The sequence below is a fragment of the Geotrypetes seraphini genome, chromosome 10 (genome assembly GCF_902459505.1).
Source record: "Geotrypetes seraphini chromosome 10, aGeoSer1.1, whole genome shotgun sequence".
Lineage (NCBI taxonomy): Eukaryota > Metazoa > Chordata > Amphibia > Gymnophiona > Dermophiidae > Geotrypetes > Geotrypetes seraphini.
The window spans coordinates 143204832-143229103 of record NC_047093.1 but is presented as its reverse complement, the minus strand read 5'-3'; the positions used below and the strand labels follow the sequence as shown (position 1 = coordinate 143229103).

Below are 24272 nucleotides of genomic sequence, written 5' to 3'. Positions count from 1 at the left end.
GAAGGGTTGAATGAACATATAGATAAAGGTGAACCGGTTGACATCGTATATTTCGATTTTCAAAAGGCATTTGATAAAGTATCTCATGAAAGACTGAGGAAATTAGAGTCATGGGATAGGAGGTAATGACCTATTATGGATTAAGAATCAGTTGAAAGACAGAAAACAGATAGTGTGTTGAAATGGTAAATATTCTCAGTGGAGAAAGGGTCTGTGCTGGGGCCACTACTTTTTAACATATTTATCGTTGATCTAGAGATGGGAATAACTAGTGAGATAATTAAATTTGCTGATGACAGAAAGTTGTTCAAAGTTGTTAAATCAGAAGAGGACTGTGAAAAATTGCAAGAGGACCTTGTAAGGCTAGAAGACTGGGTGTCAAAATGGCAGATGACGTTTAGTGTGAGCAAGTGCAAAGTTATGCATGGGGAAAGAGAAACCCGAACTATAGCTACATGATGCAGGGTTCAACGTCAGTGCCCAGGAAAAGGATCTAGGTGTCATCATTGGGGGGGTGTTGAAACCCTCAGCTCAATAATAATAATAATAACAGCTTATATACCGCAATACCGTGAAGTTCTATGCGGTTTACAAAGATTAAGCAAAGGTACAAATTGATTGACTTTAAGAGGGGAGGAAGAAAGAGGGTTAATAGGACAGGAAATCCATTTTTGAGGAGAGAGTGATCAATAGAACATGTTAATCGCTATAGGGGGGAGAGAGAAGAGAGGATCAGTTGTCCAGATACTTTAGGAACAGGTGTGTTTTCAGACGTTTCCTAAATTCCTCATAAGTAGTGGGCGAAAGCAATTGTTCTAGGTCTTTACCCCATGATGCTGCTTGGTGCGAGAGAAGATGTTCATGGTGTTTTTTCAGTTTACAACCTCTCACTGGGGGGGAAACGAAGTTGGAATGTGAGCTTCTCTTGTGTCTGTTGGCTGAGAAGACGAAAAGGTCAGTTATATATTTAGGGGCAAGTCCGTGTAGTGCTTTGAAGCAGGCAAATTTAAACTTTACGCATGCCGGTAGTAGGGTGCCACGTGGTCAAACTTCCTCAGCCCAAAGATCAGTTTGACCGCTGCATTTTGCATCAATGTGCAGCGGCAGCTCAGAAAACAAATAGAATGTTAGGCATTATATGGAACGGAATGGAAAACAAATGAAAATGTTATAAAGCCCTTGTATCGCTCTATGGTATGGCCGCACCTCGAATACAATGTGCAATTCTGGATGCCGTATCTCAAAAAAGATATAGCGGACTTAGAAAAAGTATAGAGAAGGGCAATAAAAACGATTTAAAGGGATGGGGGCGACTTCCCTATGAGAAAAGTCTAAAGCGTCTAGGGCTCTTCAGTTTGGAGAAGAGACGGCTCAGGGGCGATATGATAGAGATCTATAAAATACCAAGTGGAGTGGAAAGGGTAGATGTGAATCGCTTGTTCACTCTTTCCAAAAACACTAGGACCAGGGACATGCGATGAAGCTACTAAGTAGGAGATTTAAAACATTCCGGAGAAAATATTTCCTCACACAAGGTGTAATTAAACTCTGAAATTCATTGCCAGAGAATGTGGTGAAATCAGTTAGCTTAGCAGGGTATAAAAAAGGTTTGGATAATTTCATAAAGAAAAGACAATAGGCTATTATTGAGATGGCTTGGGAAAATCCATTGCTTATTCCTATTCTGTTTTTCTACTTGGGACCTGGGTTGGTCACTGTTGGAAAATGATACTGAGTTTGATGGACCTTTGGTTTTGCCCAGTATGGCAGTTATTATGTTGTTATTATTATTAGGAAGGCAGTGTGATTCTCTCTTTGACATCTACAGAGTCCAGCAATGCAAGGAAGCAGGTGAATGCTCTCCAGTGGATGACAGCAGGCTTAGCCCATCTTCACTGGTTACCTACAGCAGTGCCCCTCAACCTTTTACTGAGGCATTCCTAGTCAGTCCAGTTTATAGCATTATTAAGAACATAAGAATTGTCACTGCTGGGTCAGACCAGTGGTCCATCATGCCCAGCAGTCTGCTCCCACATTAATGTAATGTAATGTATTTCTTATATACCGCTACATCCGTTAAGAAGCGCCATCTCCGGATCAGACCTTCGGTCCATCAAGTCTGGCGATCCGCACACGCGGAGGCCCTGCTAGGTATACACCTGGCTTATTTTATATCCAAAAATATCCAAAAAATCAAGAAAAGGATGCCCAAAATAAATCACAAAAAATTGCACCCTCCAAAATACAGGACAAAAAAGTCACCTTTCTTTACAAAAAGGGAGAAAAGACCTCAGTGTCTAATAGGGGCTCTTTAAGTTTCCCATATAGACAGGCTAGTTTTAAACAGAATTTAATCCTAGCAGACACATCCTTGGTCAGAAAAACTCCCAATTAGTAAGTGAACCTCTATTCTAATTTTCTAATAGTTTTATATATTTTCTTATAGTTTTATATATTTTTTTAAACTTTTCTTCAAACAACAATTGTCAAAAATAGAAGTCACTTATCTGAGCACTTCGATATTCAGGTGTAGTCCTGGAGTAAAGCAAGCAGGAAAAACTGCTCTATGGAAAAAAGCTATCAGTCAAAACATTCTTCCAAAATATCCAACAGGGGCCCCTGTTTCGCAACAAAATGCTTTGTCAGGGATTTGAGCGATCACACACCCGCTTCCACTCCTGTCATTCCACTTTATATCCAACCATATCTTTATATGCCTGTCTCAAGGAGATATGCATCTAGTTTGCTTTTGATGTGGTGTATTTAGATGTGGTGTATTTAGATTTTAGCAAAGCCTTTGACAGTGTTCCACACAGACGCCTAATAAATAAACTGAGTGCCCAAAGCGACGGGCTGGGTCAAGAACTGGTTGAGTGGAAGGCAACAGAGATCGCTCTGAGGAAAGGGATGTTACCAGTGGTGTGCCTCAAGGTTCTGTTCTTGGGCCTGTTCTTTTTAACATTTTTGTAAGCGATATTCCTGAAGGGTTGTCGGGTAAGATTTGCCTTTTTGCGGATGATATCAAAATCATCCGGATGGTGTGAATAACACGAAGAAAGACCTGGCGAAGCTTGAAGAATGGCCTGAAATTTGGCAACTACAATTTCATGCTAAGAAATGCAAGGTCATGCATTTGGGCTGCAAAAATCCAAGGGAACGGTCTAGTTTAGGGGGTGAAGAACTTTTGTGCACAAAAGAGAAACGGGACTTGGATTTGATAGTATGTGATGATCTTAAGGTGGTCAAACAGGTTGAAAAGGTGACAGCAAAAGTAAACTTATGCCAGTGATGGGGTTAGAACGAGGACCAGATCAGAAATGGAGCCAGCTGATCACCCATCATCAACCCAGAGGTTTTGAATTCAATCCTCAGGACACACCTAGCCAGTCGAGGTTTTCAGGATCTCATCAATAAAAATACATGAGATAAATGTGCATGCTTTACCTCCACCATGTCCAATTGTATATCATGTGTTTTCATTGAATATCCTAAAAACCTGACTTTGTAGATGTGTCCCGAGGACTGAGTTGAGAACCCCTGCATCAGCCTAACCTTAGATCTTAAGAGGAGGACTTGGGGAAGATGGGAAGTAATAATGGTCCAGTACTATCGCCTGGGGCAGGGATGCAGGAGTGCCTCAAACACGCCAGGTTTTACAGGATATTCCTAATGAATATTCACAAACAGATTTGCATACAGCAGAGGTAGTGTTTCATGCAATCTTCCTTATGCATATGTGCTAAGGATATCCTGAAAACCTGGCTTGTGTTGCAGCACTTGAGGCCTGAGCTCCTGCATCCCTGGCCTAGTGACATGACTTGAGCAATCCTTGTGTTGCTGAAGACAAAGCAGAGGTGGATTGTGACCTTCCTTGCTACGTTCATTGAGGAGCATAAGCTTCCCTGGGACTCAAGGCTGCATCTATTTGATACAGTCAGGGATTTGCAAAGGATTTTCATAGTGACCAATCCCCAGCATCTGTCCTACAAATGTTTCCTTGTCTCCAATCTCCATCTTCCTCTCTGTTTCTGAGGAGGATTTAGGAACTCTGGGTCTGACCCTAACCTGTAAGCCCCTTATGTAACAAATAGGGAAAAACAGTTAGGCCATCAATAGTGATCACATCAATAGTGATCACTAGACACACTCGGAGGGATCAGCAACTAGATCTTCAGGATGGAGGAGAAAAGCAAAGAGCCAAGAAACTGGATCCCAGATTCCGGTGAAGCCCAGCCAGGCTCAGACATTTTGGATGAGGAGGAAAAGCAAAGATGTGGTAAACACATACCTTAGGCCTTGAACCAGGGTTCCCGTAGCTGAGCATCCAAACAAAGCTACCATCACACTCCAAAAAAAGATCATTCAACCCCAGAGATTCCTAATCTAATCTAATCTAATCTCACCAAAAGGACCTCGACTCGGTTTATGGAACAACATCTTAAATATCTCTTCCCTACATCATTCACCCCCATAGACTTCAATGGCATTATCTCTTAAATGTATCTTCCCCACACTATTCACATTCATAGACTTCAGTGGTTTCGTCCTCTTAAATATTTCTTCTCCATATCACTCACCCCCATAGACTTTAATGGTATCACCCTCAGAAATATCTATTCTCATATCACCACCTCTACAGATTTCACTCTAGTGCTTTGCACCTTTTTTTTTCCTGTTTCTCTCACTCTCTGCCACTATTTTCTTGTTTCCATGGAAACTCTTTAAACACAGTCAGATGAGACAGATCGTTACATCTTCCTCCTCCTTTCAAGACTTCCTCCAGCCACTGTGGGCACTTCTCAAGGTTTGCAGCTCCTCAGTCACCAAATTTTCTTTCCCTGCAGGTCAGTGGGAATGCCTGCACAGACTCTGCCCTTTCACACTGCCTCTTTCTAGATGCTGCAAACACTCTCTGCCCTTAAGCTTTATATATTTTTGGGAGAGGTATTGCAGAGATGTATGCCTGGAATAGACTTCCTGAGTCAGTAGGTCAAACTCCATCTCTGGCTGTTGAAATCTATGCTATAAGCCCACTTTTTTGAGACTGCTGTTAACTCCTAACTCATAGTCACTTGTCCAGTACCTATGTCCATTTTAATCGCTTCCACCAGAATGAATTCCCTAATCCATATGCTGTTACTGAGAAAGACATGGGGGAAGCCACTGCTTGCATGGAATGTTGCCACTCTTTGGGGTTCCGGAATCTTGCTATTCTTTGAGATTCTGCCTGGAATCTTGATAGTCTTGGGGGGTCTAGAATTTTTTTTTTTACTCTTTGAGATTCTGGAACGTTGCTACTCTTTGAGTTTTGGCAAGGTACTAGGGACCTGGCTTGGCCACCGTGAGAACGGGCTACTGGGCTGGATGGACCATTGGTCTGACCCAGTAAAGCTATTCTTATGTTTGTATCCCTTATCCTATTTGAATGACTCGATTATAAGATCTATTCGCATGTGTGTTTAATGCATGGCCATGTGGCATCCGTCATGATACAGTCGTGTGTTTGTGAAAGACTCCATGTGACCGTAAGACACTCTCACATGTGAAATATCTTGTGTGCCAGATGCCATGTACATACTTGGATGCAGAAGTGTTGCTTTCTGCTGTGCCCTGGATATGAAACCACCACCTGTGACACTTCCTGCCTTTCCTAGAAGAGGAGAGAGCAAAGCCGTGCAATCGGATGAAGTATTAAATCCTCCCTTGTCCTGATCTCATCTAATGGCTTCAGACGTGTTTGTCTGACTACCTTCTTTTAAAGCATGCCATATGGTCCTTTCTCACGAAAACAGCTTTTCAGTGACAGGGGATTGCCCCTACTGCAAGGTTTACAATGTGCTGTTCCACAGTATAGGTAGGAAAGGAGGGATTTACTACACCTGTACAGGTAAAACACCCAACCCTACATGCTCTGCAGTGCTAGAGGGGTGGAGACCTGGGGCTTAACCCCTCTTGGCACACACACACCCAGAAATATCCAGGCAGTGAACACCGTTCTGCTGAGCTATCTTCAGAAGACCTCGGCTCGGCAAGAAGAGGAAGAGGGGGCTCAAAAGCAGTTCGTGTGTCTGGAAATTCTTCTCCTTCCAGCCCCCTCCCCTGTCCCCGGCCTTGGCAGAGAGAAGACAGCCCCCAGCCTGTCCCCTTTCTGCAGAAAAGCGGCATCCCTTCCAAGTGAGCTGCTTTTCCAGGTGTCAAGCTCCGGGGAGGGAAGGTGGTGGCTGTAGTTTGTCTTAGGGACTCCAACTTCCCGTTTTCCAGGAATGCAGACACTCCAGCGGGGTCAGGTGGGAGCTGAGTCCAGGAGGGGATGGGCAACAGCGACGCATTCCAGGGAAAAAAAATCATTTTGGCGAATGTGTGAGAGTGAGCCCTTCCTTGTTTCCCAAAAGAACCCCCCCCCCAGATATTTATAGAACATCTATATACCATGCTCTGTTTATCATAAGGTTAAGATAACAGGTGGATGCGGAAACAGACATGCACATACATGACACATACATGAATAAATTGCTATCAGTATGCACAATTAATTGTTTGGGCTGAAACCCTAAAAAAATCCTGTTTATAACCTAGGAAATATATTCAGTTCTCTCATAAAAAAAAGCTCTCCCTCTAAACCAGAAGGAAGAAATCATATTTTCTGCTACATAAGCTCTTGGGGGTAGCTACGAATCACGCTCCCCACCCCCCTCGACCGATTCCTTGTGAGTTTAACCCTTGTGCTTCCTTCTTCCCTGGAAGCGCTTTTTCAGCACCCTGGGGCCAGGCATCTCAGTAAACTAGTGACAGGTAGGGGCGGAAAGTGGAGTGGCTGGAAATCAGAGCCCAGCAACGGAAAATCCTCCATAAACTTGGCCATATTCCCTTTAGGAAGTTCAGGAGAGATTATCTACACAGCAGATGGAGAGTTTATTCCCGGCTTGAAGGGGTGAAGGGAAAACAAGCACACACAAAGCACTCTCAACAAAGGTGAGGATCCTACCTTTCTGCGGTTCCTCCCTTGGTGCTCTGTTGAATCCCTTCTTGTGGGAGGGGGGGGGAGGCAGGGGGGGGGCGAGGAGCTGTTTGCCAAGGGGAAAGGGCGAGCGATGGGGGACTGGAGGCGAGCGAGCGATTGTCGCAAGAGGGACGGGAGCTGTCCACAGCCCAGAGTGCTGAAAACGCTCCTTCAGCTCAAGCAAAGGTGGAGCTCCGGAGCAAGAGGAAGGAGGGAGGAAGGGAGGTGGAGACAGGCACATACAGGAACACACACCACAAACGCAGACATAACATGTTTCTATTTTCCATCTCTCTCCCCCCACAGATACAAACACCCTTTGAGACACTCAAGGAACAGTCTTCACTTTCTGGACTCACTGGGCCACCTACGGTAAGCAGATTAGTTGAGAGTATCCCTGGGAGTGCAGTTCAGCTCTTGACACCTCTAGCTCTCCCAGACAGAGATGGTGGAAGACGTTCCTGCTTCCAGTTTGTCTCAAGGGAATTTTGATTTTATTTTTGTTAGTTGTGCACCTAATACAAGAGAGTAGGAACGCCCTTTATGCATTACTAAAATGGTTCTCTCGCAAGACATCGCAGGATCTTGGGTCTGGTACTATTCCACTTATGACATGCATTTTTATCATTTTATCTTCTTTGGTTCTCTTGGACTAAATGCCCAATACAATCCTCATCATAAGAAACTTTTGAATGTAATGCTCTCAGTGGCTTTAAAATCTGTTTTATTGATCTGGAAAGAAAATAGTTTTCTCAATACTCATTTTTGGTGCCTATCCTTACTGCATCTTAAAAAATTTGAATTATCCCTTGCACATAAATTTAATACTACCCAGCATAAAATGGAAAATATGGTCTCGTCTTCCTTGCAAAAATATTTACAAGATAATAAAATAATGTGGGTCCAATGTTTATAGCAATTGGCAGAGTTTAATAGATAAGTAAATTGAGCCATGCCTTTCTTATTCTCTTTTCCATTGTTTTATTTTCTGTTACTGTAGGCACTGCCTATGTTAGTTGTTGTCTTTCTTGACTTTGTTATATTTGTACTTTCAAAACTTTTGAATAAAATTTCATGGACTAAAGAAAATCTGTAATATGAGTTCCCTTAATTTATATATTCTAGACTGGGTACGTTGTAACAATTCTCAAAGGAATAGGTGGGAAGAATGGGCAGTTAGTCCTCTTCCCTCCTAAGCCAGCCACAAATGGACATCTATCATCTCCACTTATGGCAACCTCAGGAAGAAATAAACAGAGTGGCCTAGGGGTACATGCCAAGTTGGTGAACTGGAATGATTCAAAGTAGACAATGACATGGGGACAAATTCACTCAACAACAAGCCCCACACGGACAAACGATACACACACCCAGCAACACTACAAGGCCTTACTTACAACCCAGTTTTGATCGATGAAGTGGTGAGGATGTTTGAGAAGTATGGTGGGTCTGGAATATCTGGATGTGAAGCAATGATATGAACACCCCTGACGCAGCGATTTGATGCGAAACGGAGGGTTCCCCGTTGGGTGTAAGGACTGCCTGGCCTGGATTTGGAGGCCATTAGCAGCTAAGTTATTTTTTCTTGCTTTTGCTATGGATGTTATGAGCTGGACTATACTGCCTTTTGTTACATTCACCCACTGACTTCCATCTGTAGTAGGCGTGCCGTTTGATACCACCTGGCAGGCTACTTTAGTTGCCTTGTTTTCTTGGACTATTTTTCAGCATTTACACATAAACAGCTTTTGTAGGAGTGGAGTTTTTTTGGCCAGATGAAGCTGAACTGAGGCCTTTTTCTCCACTTCTTTTCTTTTTCCTTTTTCCCTTTCTCTTTGGGGAGTGTAAATGTTGTGGGTTGTAAGTAAGGCCTTGTAGTGTTGCTGGGTGTGTGTTTCGTTTGTCCGTGTGGGGCTTGTTTTTGAGTGAATAAGGGATATATTCGGGCCCTAATCCTTGAGTATTTATTTCTAGTGGGACAAATTTTCCCCCATCCCTGCGGCAACTCATTTTTCCATCCCGTCCCGTTCCTGCAAGCTCCGTCCTCATCTGCATAAGCCTCAAACACTTTAAAATCCTAAGTAGCAACATTCTAGAGCTCAGATTGTGATGTCATAATGCCTCATTCTACTAATGCCTAAGCTCCGTCCTCATCTGCACAAGCCTCCAACCCTTTAAAATCCTGAATAACAACATTCTAGAGCTGAGATTCTGATGTCATAATGCCTCATTCCACCAATGCCTAAGCTCCGTCCTCTTCTGCACAAGCCTCAAACACTTTAAAATCATAAGAGTTCAAGGCTTGTGCGGTTAAGGCAGAGCTTACAGGAATGGGGACGGGTAAATTGAGTTCCTGCTGGAACTGGGAAAAAGTTGTCCCCGTGTCTAGTTCAAAGGCAGATTGCAGAGAATAGTGGTAAATGGAATTCACTTGGAAGAAAGGAAGGTGAAGACTGGGATGTCTCAGGGATTGGTTCTTGGAATGATTCTGTTCAATATCTTTGTGAATGACGTTGCCAAAGGAGCAGAAGGGAAAAATTAGTCTTTTTGCCGATGACACAAAGATCTGCAACCAAATGGATACCCCCGAAGCAGGGGACAACATGAAAATAGTCTACACCAGTGGTTCCCAACCCTGTCCTGGAAGACCACCAAGCCAATCGGGTTTTCAGGCTAGCCCTAATGAGATTTACATATAATGGAAGTGACAGGCATGCAAATCTGCTCCATGAATATTCATTAGGGCTATCCTGAAAACCTGATTGGCCTAGTGGTCCTCCAGGGCAGGGTTGGGAACCACTGGTCTACACAACCTAGAAGATTGATTGAAGACCTGGCAGTAAACCTTTAATGTGAAGGAATGCAGACTGATACATTTTGAAATGCTAAAATACAAAGGAGCAGAGAGTGATATGCAAAGCTAGAACATAAGAACATAAGAATAGTCATATTGGGTCAGACCAATGGTCAGTATAGCCCAGTATCCTGTCTTCGTGGAGGCCAATCCAAGTCACAAGTATCTGGCAAAACCCCAAATAGTAGCAGGATTCCATGCTACTATCCCACGTCTGTCTCAACGGCAGACTATGGACTTTTCCTCCAGGAACTTGTCCAAACCTTTTTTTAAAATCAGCTACATTAACTGCTCTTACCACAACCTCTGGCAACGTGTTCCAGAGCTTAACTATTCACTAAGTGAAAAAAATATTTCCTCCTATTGGTTTTAAAATTATAATTCTGCAACTTTGAGAGTTCCCTAGTCTTTATAAATCTTGATGCAGTAAAAAATCGATCCATTTGTACCCGTTCTACACCACTCAGGATTTTGTAGTCTTCAATTAATAAATTAGATCAGTTACCCACGCTCATTCCACTACCTTCTGGTCCCACACTGCAGATTGAATTCTCAAGCAAAGTTTTGGGCATCATTATTGACTCTACACTTTCCTTTAATGATCATCTCAACTCTCTGGTTAAAAAAAATGTTTTTTTTAGTCTTCACATGCTGAGGAAAGTGAGATCCTGCTTCCGCCAACAACATTTTGCTGTCCTTGTACAATGAATCATTCTTTCCAGACTGGACTAATAAAATTCCATCTATCTAAGTTTAACCAAGAAAAATCTTCAAAGACTTCAGCGGATCCAGAACACTGCGGCTAGGTTGATCTTCGCAAAAAGCAAATTCGATCATGTTTCCCCGCTTCTGTCAAAATTCACTGGCTTCCGGTGATTTCTAGGATTCACTTTAAATGTACCTGCCTAATATTCAAGATCCTACATGGCATCCTTCCTCCTCTAATTCCACTATCCTAGAATTGTTCGAGACCTGACACTACCAGATCCGCCCACATACTCAAACTGTCTTTCCCTCATTATAAGGCATCATGTATGCAGGTGTGTATCAAATCCCTTTTCTTCAAATTCACTGAGCTTTGGAATAACCTCCCTGCCCCGCTGCGGAACCTAGGCTCATTCCAATTATTCCGAAAGCATCTGAGAACCTGGCTTTTCTCCAAAACGTAAAGCTATCTATTTAAAATGTAAAGCTAGCTATCCTGTTCATAACCTCTAATTTCATATTATGTCCTTCCCTTATTATGTCCTTCTCCTGTAAACTGTGCCGAGCTCTATCTTTATGGAGATGATGCGGTATACAAACTTAAGGTTTAGTTTAGTTTAGTTCAATCATATCTCCCCTCAGCCGTCTCCTTTCCAAACTGAAGAGCCCTAACCTTTTTAGTCTTTCCTCATATGAGAGGAATTCCATCCCCTTTATCATCTTGGTTGCTCTTCTTTGAACCTTTTCTAGTGCCGCTATATCTTTTTTGAGATAAGGAGACCAGAACTGAACGCAATACTCAAGGTGAGGTCACACCATTGAGTGATAAAGAAGCATTATAACATTCTTAGTCTTGATAACCATCCCTTTTCTAACAATTCCTAGCATCCTATTTGCCTTCTTGGCCACCGCCACACATCGGGCGGAAGACTTCAGCATATTGTCTATGATGACACCCAGATCCTTTTCTTGAGTGCTGACTCCCAAAGTGGTCCCTAGCATCCGATAACTACGATTTGGATTAATCTTCCCAATATGCATCACTTTGCATTTATCCACATTAAATTTCATCTGCCATTTGGATGACCAGGGTGATAGGAATCGAGGATCTCATGATGGTGAAATAAGCCAGATGGATGCAGGTGAAAATGTGCCCCTATAAGACATTGGCATTGCCCTTTGGGTACCCTCACATGGTCTCCATCAATCAGATGCCTGTAACTTTTGGGTACCACCAAATAAACAGCAAACCTATGGTCACCCAAATGGTGGCATCTAAAACTCATCTCTGTAATTCTTCCTCTGTAACTCTCTGTAATTCTTCCTCCCCCCACCCTCCCCTGATGTCTGGTGCAAAGTGCAGGTTTGGCAGCTGTGGACACAACACTACCTTTGGTGTAAGTTAGATGTCCTTTGAGAGTGTGATGCAGGGGTTATAACTACAGCCTCAACACCTTGTACTTGTGGGTTCAAGCCCACATTGTCTCCTGTGACCCTGAGTGGGCCTCCTAGTCCCCCACTGCCCCAGGTACATTAGATAGACTGTGAGCCCGCCAGGACAGACAGGGGAAAATGCTTGAGTACCTGAATAAATTCATGTAAATCATTCTGAGCTCCCCTGGGAGAACGGTATAGAAAACTGAATAAATAAATAGTATGAAAAGTCCCAGCCTCTGATAACCAGAGCTGGTATTGTGACATCATAATGCCTCATTCCACCAATAAGAGCCAACCCCATCAGTGATGTTACAATAGCTTCATTGTCCTAGACTTGGCTCACTTTTGATACATTTTGATTTCTAGAGGGGTGCAGTGGTTAAAGCTACAGCCTCAGCACCCCGAGGTTGTGGGTTCAAACCCACGGCTGCTCCTGTGACCCTGGGCAAGTCATTTAATCCCCCCATTGTCCCAGGTCCATTAGATAGATTGTGAGCCCATCGGGACAGATGGGGGAACATGCTTGAGTACTTGAATAAATACATCTAAACTGTTCTGATCTCCTCTGGGAGAATGGTATAGAAAACTGAATAAATAAATGTACAGAGGCCTGATCTGTCCTTCCTCACAGGCACTGCCTTGGACAGCTATGATCTCCCTTCTGTTCCGACGATGCACACCTTGCACTGGAATTCTGGGGGGGGGGGGAGAGGAGAAAGATTACAGAGAAGACTTTCAGATGCCGCCATTTGGTCCCCCAAAAGTCCAGTACCAATGTGTATAGGGGCCCAAATGGCAGCACCCCAAAGTCCTGCTTCACATCAGTGAAGCCTCATTTGGAGTACTGTGTTCTGTTTGGGAGGTTATCATCTCGGGAAGGACATAAAGATGCTGAAAAGTGACAAAAAAATGGATTTCTATCAGGAGACATATGAGAAGAGACTGGAAGACCTACACTCTAAAGGAAATGAGAAACAGAGATTCATTCTCTGGTGATATCTAAAATCGATTATTGTAATTCCCTATTTAAAGGAATTGCTTTACAAGAAATAAAACGACTCCAAATTATTCAGAATGCATCAATTAAATTAATAACTAAATCCAAAAAGTTTCATCATGTAACACCACTCCTTAAAAAGGCTCATTGGCTTCCTGTTATACATAGAATTACTCATAAATTATGTACAGTTATTGTTAAAACTTTATATAATAAGACCCCAGCATTTTTATTTAGATTACTTATCCCTTATTCTGCAAAGAGAACCTTACGATCTAGCGAACAAAATCTTTTATCTATTCCCTCTCTAAAAATTATTAATACAAGGAGACAATTTATCTTCTCTTGTACAGCACCGCAGACATGTAATGTAATGTAATGTAATTTATTTCTTATATACCGCTACATCCGTTAGGTTCTAAGCGGTTTACAGAAAATATACATTAAGATTAGAAATAAGAAAGGTACTTGAAAAATTCCCTTACTGTCCCGAAGGCTCACAATCTAACTAAAGTACCTGGAGGGTAATAGAGAAGTGAAAAGTAGAGTTAGAGTAAAAATAAAATAAACATTTTAACAAGACAGCATTGATCTAAATACTTTGGAAGGTAGAAGAGAGGAGAGAAAGGAATAGAAGCAGAAGGGGGAGCCGTTGAACAGCAGACATGGAACGCCCTCCCTATGTTTTTACGGGAGGAGAAAGAGTTTGTAAAATTTAAAAACGAGTTAAAAACTTTCCTTTTTAGAGATACATTTGCAAGTTAATTTTTTATCTTATTGCTTTGTTTATTTTATTCCCCCCAAATGTCTTATTATCCTTTTGTATTTTCCTTTGATGTCTCCTCTTTTCTTTACAAATTGTATTTCATCCCTCCTTACCTTGTGTTTAACAATGTTAATTTTTAGCACAATAAGTTTATTTATTAATTGTATGGACTGTTTTGTTACCCAACATATGTAACTTTTTAAATGTACACCGCTTAGAAACTTGGTTTAAGCGGTTAATCAAGCCATCTAATAAACTCGAAACTTGAAGAGGATATGATACACACCTTTAAAACTTACTTGAAAGGTCTTACTGGGCCAACAAGCCTCTTCAAAAGGAAGGGGGAAGCTCAAGCACTGGAGGACATGACATGAAGCTACAAAAAAGTAGAACTAAAAGCAATGTCACAGAAAAGGCAGGTGGGAACTTGGAACACCCTCCCCAAGGGGGTTCTGGAACTCAGAAAGGCGTGGGTATATATAGTGAATCCCTACAGGCTAAGAGGTTGGAAACTAAGAATGGAGCAACTCAGCTCTGCACAGTGACCTGTGTACTTCTCAGAAACCGGTAGGAAGTACATGCCTCAGGCATGGGGAAAGGAACCTGCCCTGCTATCTGGGTCCAACTCGAAGTATTCTTACTAGGCAGACAGAAAGGGCCAAGTTGGATCATGTGCTATGTTACTCCCATGACATAAACACAGCCCCCGGATTACCTTCGCTGAATGTCTAAGGTGTGGCTACTGTTCATACTTTCAGCCACCTTCGAGAAGGGTGATTTTCTGGCCTGCCATGTTATCAGAAAAGTCTGATTTGCTCAGTACTGGAGGAAATGCATTTCTGCTTCTCTTTCTCTGCTCTTGTACTATAGACATCTCAGGGTTTCCAGCTCAGTTTATGTCTGCGCATCCCTAATTTGTGGTCTCTTTATTCTCTGCTTTTCTCTCTGAGAAATGTGCCTCTGATCTCTTTGGATTTTGCTTAGTACAGGAGGAAATGCATTTTTGCTTCTATTTCTCTGATATCTCAGGGTTTCCAGCTTGGTTTGAGTCTGCAGGTTTTCATTTCTAATTTGTGATCTCTTAGCCTGTGTTTGATGAGGGTCCGTCCATGCTGTTTATATAACTTAAGTTGGGGAGGAGGAAGGAATTATACTATCCTGTATGTAATTTTCTAGGAATCTGTTGCAGTGTGTGTATCTGAGTGTGTCTTTTTTTTACTGTTTGTGCATCTAAGTGTGTTTGTGTCTAGTGCAACGTTACTCCTGCGGACTTAGGTATGACACAGCACACACATACCCCTGTGCAGAAAGACAGTGTGTGAGGCCTGGCACCTCACAGTCACTGGATTGAGGGAAGACACAATCCCAGGAGAGAAAACACCAGACTCATTTTCCACCACACTGAGCCCAGGGAGCCAAGGGGTTAATTTGAGATGAACTCGCTGTCACAGCACCTGGTGGTGAGAGGTGGAATTACCGCATAGACCAACTGCTTCTATCCCCTGCCCGGAGGAAACATCCTGCCCTCCTTCAATCCACTGGCACTGAGATAATTACCAGAGCTCTACTTAAGAGAGAGAGCTTCCATTAGCAATGGGATCAGGAAAAAAAGCCACTGATGTAATGGGATGAGGATGCTATGATTAACCCAGGGCGCTTACAGTCCTCGTCCTGGGCAGCTCTGTGTCACAGCTCAGAGATGCTGCCTGAGGGCCTGCTCACAAGTGGCTTCAGCATTTATTCAGGAGCACGCAATGGGCACGTCAAGTAGGCGAGGCTGGCACATTCTTCTGAAAATGCATGTTCAAGGAGTGGACTCCACAGAGAGGCATTTCAGGGAACTGGACAGCTCATAGATCCTGCAATGCCAGCCTCTCAGAGAATGGGGCATTAGCTCTGGGTGTGAGGAAGGTTGCAACTCCTATAGTACCAGCCTCTGCCAGCAGAAGGCACTGCAGGGAATGGTGAAGAAGTGCTCTGTGTGTGTGTGTGTGTAGGGGATTAGAGAATGACACGGTGACAAAATTCATCACCGTTCCCGTCCCCGCGGATAACCGCGGGAAATAATCCCATGTCATTTTTTAGTGTCTGTTTCAGCCTCAGTCCTTCTACACCAGCATTCTTCAAAGCAAAGCTTGCGGGTCAGTGGTTGTGGCCATTCCTACTCTGATTCTTCCCTCTCTCCTTAAAGAATGACATGAAGACGGGGACAGGAATGGTGATGAATTTTGTCACTGTGTTATTCTCTAGGGGGGATCTCACAGCTGCTGTAGTCCCTGCCTCTCCCAGCAGGAGGGGCAATAGGGAATGGTGCAGGAACACTGGATATAAGGGATGTCACAGGTCCTGTAGTCCTAGCCTCTCCCAGCAGGAGGTGCTGTAGGGAATGAAGCAGAACCACTGGCTGTGGGGGAGGTCATACTCATGTAGTCCCAGCTTGCCTCAGCAGGAGGTGCTGTAGGAGAAGGTGCAGGGGAAGCATTGGCAGAGTTGTTGGGGGGGAGGAGGTGTGTCTCAGTACTGGAATAGCAGGGGCTGCTGCAGGATAGGAGGTGAAGTGAACTGGCAGAACTAGGTATGTGGGTTTTTTTGGAGGGGGGTTCTTAGTTTTGGGGGGTTTCAGCTCACCCTTTTTCAGGTAAAACAGCAGAAACACCAGCAGTCAGAATCTTTACAGTCTGTGAATATTTAATAAATTAAAAAGCGCAAGTTCTCGCTACATTCCCTGTGTAGCCTTAGCATCAAATAATTAAAGAAATGATCTTGTTGAAAAATGATAATATATACAGAAATTCTATGCATAAATAAATGTACAGCAAACATTCTTGGCTCCTGAAAGGCAATGGCAACAATTTCAGTCCAAATCATGTCTGAAGATCCATTAAGGGAAGAGTTTGTGGCGTCTCTGTCTGTGGCAGGGGTTCTCACTCCAGTCAATCAGATTTGCGGGATACCCGTAATGAATATGCATGAGATACATCTGCATGCAAATCTATCTCATGTATATTCAAAATCAGATTGGTTGGGTGTGTCCTGGACTGGCTTTAGAACTCCTGCTCAGTGGCAAAGTACGAGTAGTTGCCTCACATGAAACGTGTGTCACTGTGTATATATTATTGTGTGGGAGTGTGTCTGTGTATAGCTTGTGTGTGTGTGACTGGAAGGAGGGGGGAGACAGATTACCAGATTCATCAGAGGCAGGTCTATTCAAGTATTTTTAATAAAATCAAACCGGTGCGTGATTTGCTTGTTTTAGGAGCCTAAAGTGTATTTTTATTTTGGGGGGGAGGAGGGGTCTCCTGAAACCTCAGAACATAAGAACATAAGAAGTTGCCTCCGCTGGGGCAGACCAGAGGTCCATCCTGCCCAGCGGTCCGCTCCCGCGGCGGCCCATCAGGCCCACTGCCTGAACAGTGGTCTCTGACTAATTTTGTAATTTACCTCTAATCCTGTCCCTATAACCTTACCTCTACTCCTATCTGTACCCCTCAATCCCTTTGTCCTCTAGGTACCTGTCCAGTCCTTCTTTGAAGCCCTGTAGCGTACTTCTGCCTATCACATCCTCCGGCAGCGCGTTCCATGTATCCACCACCCTCTGGGTGAAAATGAACTTCCTGGCGTTTGTTCTAAACCTTTCTCCTTTCAATTTCTCCGAGTGCCCCCTTGTATTTGTGGTATCATTCAGTGCTGTGTTTGTGGGTCTGTCCATAATTCATACACCAAGAGATCAGAATTGGGGTTTTCAGATGGGGGTGGGGCATTGCCCCCCCCCCCCCCAGTGGTTGGGAGCTCTCTCGACCTCTTCCCCCCTTTCTCAACGCTCCACCCCCCCCAGTCCACAGAAGTCCTGAAGTAAAACCAGGCCTGGGTGAGGAGGAGCTAGCCAGTCAGGTTTTCAGGTAGTCACAGTGAATCTGCATGAGATTTGCATAGAATGGAGGCAGGGTATGCAGATTAAATTCATGCATATTCATGGTGGATGTCTAGAAAACCCGAGTGGCTTTACGGTCCTGAGCACTGGGGTGAGAACCCCTGCTCTAAGGATAGAGATGGAATTAACATTCGGTCTCGGGCTTCAACCTGCTTGTCTGACATCGCTACCTCGATGTCTCACCACCATCTAAAATTAAACATGGCCAAGACTGAGCTCCTTTACTTTTCACCTAAACCTGTCTCTCTTCTTTCCCCGTTCTCTATTTCCGTGAACAACACCCTCATCCTCCCTGTCTTGTCGGCTCACAACTTTGGGGTAATCTTTGACTCATCTCTCCTCCACATATCTAACAGACGGTCAAAATCTGTCGTTTCTTTCTCTACAATATTGCTAAAATCAGACCCTTCCTTTCTGAATGCTCTGCCAAGACCCTCATCACCTCGCGCCTAGACTAATGCAACCTGCTTCTCACTGGCCTTCCACTAAACCATCTCTCTCCCCTTCAGTCTGTTCAAAACTCTGCTTAACCCCTCATATTCCGCCAATGTCACTATTCCCACATTACCGCTCTCCTCAAGTCACTTCATTGACTCCCTATCTGTTTCCGCATCCAGTTCAAACTCCTCTTACTGACCCACAAGTGTATTTGCTCTGCAGCTCCTCAGTATCTCTCATCTCTCCCCCCCCCCCCCCACTCCCTCCCAAGCATGTCTCTCTTATCTGTACCCTTCTCTACAGCCAACTCCAAATTCTGTCCCTTCTACCTGGCTGCCCCATATGCCTGGAACATCTGGCTACGTCTCTGGCAGTATTGAATTCCAGACTCTAAAGTTGTTTTCAATTCCAAACTCCAACCCACCTGCTAAGCACCAATATCTGCCTTATCATTCTCTCTGTAGAGACGTAATGTAAATGTGCATAAGTCAAGTCTCTTTCATTTGAAAGGAAACTCTGCAATGAGAGGGCATAGGATGAAGTTAAGAGGTGATAGGCTCCGGAGTAATCTGAGGAAATACTTTTTTATGGAAAGGGTGGTAGATGCATGGAACAATCTCCCAGAAGAGATGGTGGAAACAGAGACTGTGTCTGAATTCAAGAGGGCCTGGGATAGGCACGTGTATTGATGCACCTTCTTGTCCAGTTTGTCTGTCTTGAATAGACTATAAGCTCTTTTGAGCAGGGACTCTCTCTTCTGTGTTTTGATGTACAGCGCCATAGAAATGATTAGTAGTGGTTGTAGTATTGATGTGCCTTCCCTTTTCATAGTCACCACACGACAGTTTTTAAAGGCAGCTCCGTTGCCAGCCCTTGCTTTTGTAACTTCTACACCAATGCACTGTGGGACCTGTAGTCTCTCTGTTCCCTACAAGATCAGGACTGCAGGTTCCAGAGGCACATCAAAAAAGCAAGGCTGGCCCCAGTACTCTTGTGGACCCAGGTTCTGACTTTCCAGCTGACAGCTCCAGGTTGACAAAAGGCTGGAACCTAAAATCGGTGATCTTCACTCTTTGTTTCTGCTGATCACTCCCTGAATTTGGAAGACCCCCCTCCAAGGGGTGGCACAGGTGAGAGAGATGGAAGAGGGGAGCTCATGGAGCAGAGAACCCCCATGCCAGGCTGGACAAAAACCAGGTTCAGCCTTCAGTTTTTCTGCGGCGTCTCAGCTGGACTCGCTCACGCTGCCTGTTCAAGATCTCGAATGGCGCTGGCGTTCTCATAAATGAGCGAATTCATCGTGTTCTCGTAGATATTCTCTGGGGGTTGCTGGATCAGGTCCAAAATGCATTTGTTCAGGAAGATGTACTGGGACTGGTGGGAGAAAGGGGGAGAGAGAGAAGAAACTATGTGAGCCTGAGGGGTTAAGAAGGTGACATGGTAGTGGCATAGTTCTGGTTTTCTATAAAGCAAGAAGGCCCTCACACCCCCATTTTTGCATGATCTGTTCCTGGGATGTCACCCTAAGCATCAGATTGTGGCCTACTGTGGCTAGCAGATAAACCCCAAGAGAAACACAGTCTTTACATACATCACATACATGTAATATCACATATAATATAGCATGGTTAATCCACAGAAAGAGAGAATAGAACATAAGAGCTGTCATATTGGGACAGACCAAAGGTCCATCAAGCCCAGGATCCTGTTTCCAACAGTGGCCAACCCAGGTCCCAAGTACCAGGCAGAAACCCAAAGAGTAGCTGAGATTGTGAAGTCATAATGCTTCATTCCACCAATGCCTAAGAGCCAACCTCATCAGTGATGTCACAATGGTTTCATTGTCCTAGACTTGGCTCACATAAAAGTTGCCATACTGTGACAGACCAAAGGTTCATCAAGCCCAGTATCCTGTTTCCAACAGTGGCAAACCCAGGTCCCAAGTACCAGGCAGAAACCCAAAGCGTAGCAACATTCCAGAACTGAGATTGTGATGTCATAATGCCTCATTCCACCAATGCCTAAGAGCCAACCTCACTAGTGATGTCACAATACTTGGCTCACATAAGAACATAAGAGCTGCCGTACTGAAACAGACTGAAGGTCCATCAAGCCCAGTATCCTGTTTCCAACAGTGGCCAACCCAGGTCCCAAGTACCTAGCTAGGAATAAGCAGTGGATTTTTCCAAGTCATCTCAATAATGGCCTACGGACTTCTCTTTTAGGAAATTATCCATGCCTTTTTTAAACCCCCACTAAGCTAACTGAGAAAGAGGAGACCCTCAGGAAAGAGGAAAGGTTAGAACACAAGACATACCATGGTGGGTGCCACCAAAATGCTGTTAACTCTCACATCCTGTTTCTAACAGTGACCAAACTGAGTCACCAGATAGGACCTGACGGCATGAAAAAAGTTTCCATGCCGTGAGGAGTCAAAGCCAAAATCACAGGATGGTCAACAGAAGTAGTTTACACAGGACAGGAGAGGAGAGGAAAGTGTGAGGAGAACTCATCCCCAGGCATGGCACGGTGCGCGGCATCTCCTCACCTCTGTCTGAATCATCAGACACCGGCTCATCCTCATTTGCTTCACGAAGCTGTACACCCCGATCCGCCTCTCTTTTTCCATCTGTTGCATCAGATAGTCCAGGGCAATGAGGGTCCCTGTACGGCCCACGCCAGCGCTGCATAAGGCAAGAGAGAGAGATGGGAGAAGGGTGTCAAGGATAGACTGCAACAGCATGGGGGGGGGGGGCAAAAAAATTCACAGGTAGGAGACACCCTACAAGGTAAGGGCCAATGCCTGGCTTTGCCACTGACGCAGAGTCCATCCCTGGACGGAATCATTTAAATACAATATTTATACTTTTCCAATTCTTTTCAGTGGTCTTCCCTCTTTTTGTATTTGGTTACTTAGTTCAATATTCTCTCCAGAGACCCTTTCGTTCTTCATTTCAGTCACTGTTGACTGTCCCTTCATTTAGGCAGAGTTTGTTATTTTTGGATGTTCATAGAAACTCTGCCTTTATAAGAATGGCTCCCACTCTTTGGAAATCCCTTCGTATGGCAAGGTCTTTTTCAAGTTTTAATGCTCAATTAATTTTCTATTAATTTTCTCAGGCCTTTAATACATAGCTTATTCTCTTTTTTTGATCAAGATCGTTCTATTATCCCGTAACCTTTATGTTTTTGCCTTCTGCTTTTCCCTTTAAAAAAGTTATAATTTTACCCTTTGCCTTGTCCCTTATGTTTCCAGTCTTGTTTGTTTTATCCTGTTTTTCTTAATCCCCCTTACCCAATTTTTATTGTACATCTCTTAGATTCTAACTTTGGTTCTATATTGGCGGTTATATCAAATAAATTGAACTTGAACTTATCTCCCTGTGCCTCAGCTCTAAGCCCCAGTTCTAAGAGTAGAATTAGGAATAAGACCCAGATTATGCCCTCAGAAGTGGTGAGGGGTTGCAAGATGTAGTGCTGCGAGTACCCCTGTCTCCTTGATGGGAACGTGGCCAGGAGTCCTGTGGGCTGGCTCCCCTTCCAGGCCAAAACTCTACAAAGGTGACCAGGGTGGAAACTCTGGTCACACCGCCAGACCGGCGGCCTCATCCTCACCTGCAGTGGACAACCGTAGGGCCGTCACCTCTCCTCTGGTCGATGTACTCTCGCACCAGGTCCCGGAAAACGGATGACAGTGTCTGTATTGTGTGGGACTCCGAAATCGGGCCAGACGGTGTAGTGGAAGTGGCGGACAGATCGAACACTGCCTTCCCTGGCCTGGAGAACAGAGCAGACAGTGAACGGAATCCCATCTCTCACATTTCCTCCTGTTTCAGTAATCTACATTCCATATTTTCCCTTTCCTTCCCTCCCATCCCACCTCTACCCACCTTCATCCCTTCCTCCTCAACACTCTCTCCTCCCTTCCCACCTCTGTTTTTCTTTTCTTCATCACCGTACCACCCCTCCCTCTGTCTCCATCTACGCCCTCCCATTATCTCGAGACCTCCCTCTGCTGTCCTTATCAGATTTTCATGATGCCCGCAACAAATCCGCATAAGACAGATTTGCATAGAATGGAGGTGGTTCATGCAAAATTCATCTTATGAATATTCATTGTTGATATCCTAACTGGCTCAGTGTGTCCTTAGGACCGGGTTGAGAATCTCTTGTCCCTCTCATAGACATAAGGCCATGGGCAAGCATGGACAGGTCATTCCAATCCTAGAGACACCGAATCAGGCTAACCCAGCACCTGTCCCTGCTAAGCTGGGTAAGCTGGATGCTCTGGTGAGGAGAAGCGACGTACATGTTTTAAATGAAAGTCTCGGATTGTCCATTCAGGAAGGATGGTTTCGTTGATAATGGTCACCATGATGTCCTCATAGGTACAGGGTGTGTAATCCAGGGGCCAGTAGTGGGCGCACTTTACCTGCAGCAGGAGAGATGGGGGCAGGCCTTGTGGTCACTTGAGATTGCAGCTCCAAATCCCCCCAAGGAGAGGCTGAGCCGCTCCAGGCTTTAATTCAGTGTCAGCCCCATAGATAGAAGATAAAACCCAAAGTGGATCAACTGTTCCCCTGTTACTCACCTTGCTACCCTCAGTGCAGTTGGTCAGCATGACCAATGTACCCACGCGCTGCTCCCATACCATGCGCCAGAAGTCTCCCATGGTGTCTGGCAGGGGACCTTGTGTGGCGATGAACTCCTTGTCCGAGTTGTAACCCTGAAAGGAGAGGATGGGGATGGGAAGTGGGGGGGGAGAGGGAAAAAGGGCAGGCAGGTCATGAGCATGGAAGGATGGTCTGGGAAGCAGAGAGAGGAAGGATAAGGAGATCAGAGAAAAAAGAGAGAAAAGAAAGACAGTGAGAGAGGAGAGAAAGAAAGAAAGGTAGAAGAAGAGGGAAAGAGATCGAGGGAGTGACAAGGAGGAAGGAGAGTGAGAAACAGTGAAAAACAGGGACTGAGGCAGGAAGGAGAAGAGAAAGAGTGAGTGTGAGAGAATGTGTCAGTGTGAGTGAGTGTGAGAGTGAGTGTGTTTGTGTGAGTGAGTGTAGAGACTCCCCCAACAACAGGGGCAGAATGGAAGTAAGACATTTCTCTGTCCTGTTCACAAAATAGATTCAAATTTTAGAGTCATCTCAGTAACAGTGATACGACATGGAATAGGAGGAGAAGTGCACAGATGGATCGACAAGTGGTTGGAAAACAGAATGCAGAGGGTTAGCATAAATGGGAAATTCTCGGACTGGGAGAGGGTGACTAGCGGCGTGCCCCAGGGCTCGGTTCTAGGGCCTATTTTGTTCAATATTTTTATAAATGATCTGGAAGAGGGAACAACTTGTAATATAATAAAGTTTGCAGACGATACAAAACTATGTCATGCGGTTGACTCTCAAAGGGACTGCGAGGAACTCCAGAAGGATCTGAACAAGCTAGAAGCGTGGGCAACTAAGTGGCAGATGAATTTTAACATAAACAAATGCAAGGTGATGCATCTAGGGAAAAAAAACATAGAACACGAGTATAAGATGTTGGGGGCGACATTAGCAAATTGTGAACAAGAAAGGGATTTGGGGGTACTGATTGACAGAACCCTAAAGCCTTCGGCTCATTGCGCGGCAGCGGCGAAGAAAGCAAATAGGATGTTGGGCATGATTAAGAAGGGGATTACGAATAGATCGGAAGATGTAATAATGCCACTTTATAGAGCAATGGTCAGACCGCAATTGGAATACTGTGTACAACACTGGTCTCCATACCTCAAGAAAGATATAACTCTGCTGGAGAGGGTACAGAGGCGAGCCACGAAACTTGTCAAGGGATTGGAGAATTTGAGCTACAAAGAACACCTTAGGAAATTGGGACTATTTACCCTCGAGCAGAGAAGACTGAGAGGGGATTTAATAGAGACTTTTAAAATAATAAAAGGTTTTGATAAAATAGACCAAGAAGCAGCGTTACTAACTTTTTCGGATGTGACACGGACAAGAGGTCATAGACTGAAACTGAGTGGCAGCAGGTTCAGGACGGATATCAGGAAGTACTTTTTCACACAGCGCGTGGTGGGAATTTGGAATGCTCTCCCGGAGGATGTTGTGACAAAGATTACTGTTCTGGGATTCAAGCGCAAGTTGGATGCAC

At 44.3% G+C, this 24272-nt stretch overlaps 1 protein-coding gene across 1 annotated transcript in view; it reads right to left on the bottom strand.

Annotated features, from left to right (window-relative positions):
* Positions 1 to 18800: 18800 nt before the first annotated feature.
* The window catches only part of PTPRH (protein tyrosine phosphatase receptor type H), a 61703-nt gene continuing 56231 nt past the window's right edge, over positions 18801 to 24272 (bottom strand). The window contains 6 exon segments of the mRNA XM_033961452.1: positions 18801 to 19502; positions 20677 to 20812; positions 21744 to 21811; positions 21813 to 21905; positions 22438 to 22560; positions 22720 to 22854. Coding sequence (XP_033817343.1) covers positions 19368 to 19502; positions 20677 to 20812; positions 21744 to 21811; positions 21813 to 21905; positions 22438 to 22560; positions 22720 to 22854 — 690 coding nt within the window. The 3' untranslated portion in view covers positions 18801 to 19367.